At 62.3% G+C, this 4,189-nt stretch overlaps 1 protein-coding gene across 1 annotated transcript in view; it reads right to left on the bottom strand.

Moving 5' to 3' along the window:
• SHISA7 (shisa family member 7) overlaps positions 1 to 2,911 on the bottom strand; it is a 6,694-nt gene extending 3,783 nt beyond the window's left edge. The window contains exons 1-2 of the mRNA XM_012643187.1: positions 2,241 to 2,911; positions 629 to 783 (exon numbers count right to left, since the gene is read on the bottom strand). Coding sequence (XP_012498641.1) covers positions 629 to 783; positions 2,241 to 2,911 — 826 coding nt within the window. The remainder of the gene's footprint in view (positions 1 to 628; positions 784 to 2,240) is intronic.
• Between the last annotated feature and the right edge of the window lie 1,278 nt (positions 2,912 to 4,189).

Consider the following 4,189-nt stretch of genomic DNA (forward strand, 5'->3'; position numbering starts at 1 on the left):
ATAGATATTTAAAATATATTATATAATGAATGCATAATAATTGTTGTATTTAACAATTATAAGAGCTCGCACTTACATAGTATTTCTTTTCCCTGTCTTACGCATCGATCTAAGCACCTGACTCATTAACCCATTTGGTCGTCACGATGGCCCTATGAAGTGAGTGCTGTTGTGTTTCTTATTTTACGGATGAGGAAACTGAGACCCAGAGAGGTGAAGTCACTTGTCCCAGGTCACGCAGTGGCAGAGCCAGGATTCAAACCCAAGCAGTTTGGCTCTCCACAAATTCTAATTCAATGCTTAAGTGTGTCCTTATGTGTAGCTGGCCGTTGGGTGGTCTGACACCGAGCTCAGGGGCTGAGAATGTCTAAATCTAAATCACCAACCCAGGTGTCCATGGCGCCCATCTAGGCCGTCCCCGCCCCCCCAGCAGGCAGGGGGCCTGACTCACTGCGGAGTCCCCAGCCCCGCCCCCCATCGCCCGGATGAAGGACAGAATGGTTCAGGGAGGGCAGAGGCGGGGCAGGGCCTGTGCAATGGGGGCGGGGCCATCTGGGGGCGGAGCTACAGGGACGAAGGGCGTGGCCCGAGACAGAGGCTGCAGCCGCCACACCCACGTCCCACTCACCGAGGTTGGAGGGCTTCACGGTGTTGTAGAGGCTCTTGGGCGTCCTGGGGGCTATGCTGTCGGAACCCCCGAGCCCCGGGGTCAGGGAGCTGCTTCGGGCCCGGTCCGGGCGGGTCCCAGGCCCTCCCTGATGCCTCAGAATGTCCACCAGAGCCCTAAAGGTGGTAGAGAGACAGTCAGCGGCCTGGGGGCTGGGGGACGGGAGTGCGGGGGCGGGGCCAGGCCTCTTTCCCTTCCCCGTTCTCACCGTCGGGGGAATCGGTCCACTCAGCCTTGCTTCTCGCCTTTGGCAACGCCCCCTGGCCACGCCCCCCCAGTGTCACACTTTGGCCCATTTTCATGCCCCTTCCCCAATTCATTTGGACCCCACCCCTTCTGTGGTCCCTCCCATATCCTCCTCCCTGTGGGCCCTCCACACCCTGAATCTGGGGCCCTATTTCTGTTCCTGTTGCAGCCTTCCCCGTGGCACTAAGGGGTGCCCCATTCACCCTAGTATGAGGACCCCAAATCTTAGAGTCGCCCTTGACTCCCTTTTTTTTCCTTCGCGCCTTTCAGCAATGCCATGGATTCAACCTCCAAAGGACAGTCCGAAGAGGACCACTTCTCACGGCCTCTGCTGCCCCCAGCACCCTCTCTGACCTGCACCATCGCAGCGGCCTCCTCACTGGTCTGCCCACGTCCGCCCCTGGCCCTATGGTCCAGTCGTACACGCACAGCTCAGTGAGTTTTAAAAATTGTCAGAGGGCATCACCCTCGAGCTCAGGACCCTCGAGTGGCTCCCCATCACACTCAGAATAAACCCGGTCCTGCCTGCCTCTCCTCACCTCCTCCCGCCCACCGCACTCCAGCTGTACTGGCCCCTTTCCTGTCCTGCAAACAAGCCACCTGGGGGCTTTGCAGGTGCCGTTCCCTCGGCCCGGAATGTCGCTCCCACAGATATCTGCTTCTCTCTTCTTCAAGTCTCTGCTCTGAAAGGCCGTTTCTGACCACTTGATCAAAACCAGCACCCACTCCTCCAAAACTGTGCGCTGTTTTATCTTCTTCACAGCAACTAACCAGATCTAAAATTATATTGCATGTGCATATACGTACTGACTCCACCACTAACACGTAGTGAATACCTGCCATGTGCCAGGACTCTACATGAATCAACCCAGTTAATCTTCATTACAATCTGAATACATGCGGACTATTCGCTTCATTGTACAGACAGGAAACTGAGGCACAGAGAGGTTAAGCAAATTGTCCAGGGTCATACACAGCCTGCAGGCAGGGAACCTGGGTTTGGAAGCCTGGTTTATCGGGGCAGAGACCTTATTTTGTTCGCTGTGGTATCTCCAGCTTCTGGCCCACAGAAGTTGCTCGAGAAATATTTGTCCAATGAATGAGGGCCCGAGCTTCCCTGCTCCCGCCATCACTCCTCAACAGCCAGGTCGGTTCCGACGCATCTATCCTCAGGCCCTGCCCATCTTCCGCTGCTGCGAGTGGCTGCCACCTCGGCCTCTTGACCACGCCCCCATCACTGTAGCCCCGCCCTCCTCAGATGGCCCCACCTCCACTGTCCAGGTCCCGCCCCCAGGCTCCCGTCCTTCAAACTCGAGCGCACACCCACCTGGGCACGTTGATCTCACGGTGCGCCCTGGGCGCACGGGACGCCTTGCTGAAAGCCACTTTGGCGCCGACACCCACGGCCAGGGCAAAGCTGATGACCCCGCACACCACATAGGCCGTGCTGCCACCGGGGCCTTCGCCCCCGCGCCCACCGGGTCCCCCCGCCCGGCCCCCTTCCAGCCACCCGGCCTGGCCAGGCCCTGGCCCCCCGCCAGCACCCCCGGCGCCCCCGGCGCCCCCGGCCAGCGGCGGCGGCGTCGTGGCCCAGCGTGGCGTGTCGTAGTTGGAGCAGGAGGCCTGAGCCAGGCGCATGTGGCGGTGCTCGCAGCAGAAGCGGTAGTGGCAGGTGCCACAGCAGAAGCGGTAGGAGCCGGTGCTGCAGTTGAAGGTGGCGTCGTACTGGCCCATGACATCGTAGTAGCCATGGCAGAGCTCGGCGGGAGGAGGCGCCCGTGCCGCGGCACCCGTCCCGCCTGCGGAGCCGGTCCTGGTGCCGTTGGCGCCCGGGCCCGCCGCGCCCCCGCCGCCAGTCAGCGCCCCGGTGAGGCGCCGCAGGTGCGCCAGCAGGGCGGGCAGCGGGCCCGGGGGCTCGGCGCTCGTGGCGTTGGACGGGCGCGCCCCGGCCTGGCCCGAGGTGGCCGCCAGGAGTGCGAGGAGCAGGAGGGCCGGCATGGGGCGCGCAGGTCGGACCCGGCCGCCAGGCTGCAGAGGTGGGAGCGGGGGGCGGGAGAGAGATGGCCAGAGGGGGAGACGGGCAGGGGGGTGGGCAGAGAGGCTGAGGGAGGCGGGCCAGGGAAGGCAGGGGGACGGAGAGCGACGGCGAGGAGCGGGGCGCGTGGGCCAGAGGTGCGCCCCACGCGGCGGCGGGCGGCGCGGGAGAGCGGTGGAGGCGCGCCCGGACGCCGGAGGAGAGGAAAATGGCAATGTGCGGACGGGAACAGGACCAGACGGGTGATGAATGGGGGAAAGAGATTGGGAGGACCGACGAGGCATCAGGGGGTGTGCGGAAATCAGAGGGAAGGGCAGAAAGCAGAGACGCGTGACGGAAGGCGACGGAACCGGTGCGGGAGGGGCGGTGGGGCGGGGAAGTGGGGGCCGAGGAGGGCAGGAAGGGAGACAGATGAGGGGTGGGTGGGAGAAGGGAGAAAAGAAAGGGAGGGGGAGGAGGGGGGAGGAAGGGAGGGAGAGAGATTGAAGTTGAGAGTTTGGGCGTAGAGACCAGGCAGCGGGAAGAGGGGGGCGGCGCTGGGTTCCCAGCCTGCGCGCTGCTGACACGGGGGAAGAATCCCACTTTCGTGGGAGCCCGTCCTGCGCAGCATCCACGGGACGCCGGCAGCGTCCACATCCCCCCAGCTTGCGACAGGCACTGTCAAATGTCCCCCTGGTGGGACAGGCGCAATTGCCCCCGCCCCGTTGAGAACCACCGGCTTACACCATATGCTCCTCAGCCCCCCAGTGCCCGTGTCTCTCCTTTACTTAGGTCTAGTAACCGAGGGACCCCAGGCCTCTCTGTCACACACACACCCACCACACTCTCACGGCGTCAGGTCTGAAATGGCTCCCTCCGCAGCTGGCGGAGAGTGAAGCAGAGTGGTTCATCTCTCAGCTGCCTGACACAGACAGGCTTCTTACCTAAGCCCCCGGGCCTCAGTTTCCCCATCTGTAAAATGGGGTAAGGATGGTTAGCCTTATCACTGGTGGTCGGGAGAGCGAATATGTGTAAAGAGCCTAGAACGGTGCCTGGCATGTTGCAGGCGGAAGCGTTTGGTGCCGCTGCTACTATTTCAGAAGGGAGATACAGGGTGAGGAGGGCCGATGGAGAAGAGGTGTGGGAGTCAGGGGCCAGATGGGACAGGTCTTCCAGCTGCTTCTACGGCAAGTCCAGCCATGTCCCAGACACGCCCAGTAGACCCGATGGACACAGAAGGATGATGGCAGTGGGGAGGATGC

Source organism: Propithecus coquereli, unplaced genomic scaffold (assembly GCF_000956105.1).
Source record: "Propithecus coquereli isolate 6110/MARCELLA unplaced genomic scaffold, Pcoq_1.0 Scaffold193, whole genome shotgun sequence".
NCBI classification, from domain to species: Eukaryota; Metazoa; Chordata; class Mammalia; order Primates; family Indriidae; genus Propithecus; species Propithecus coquereli.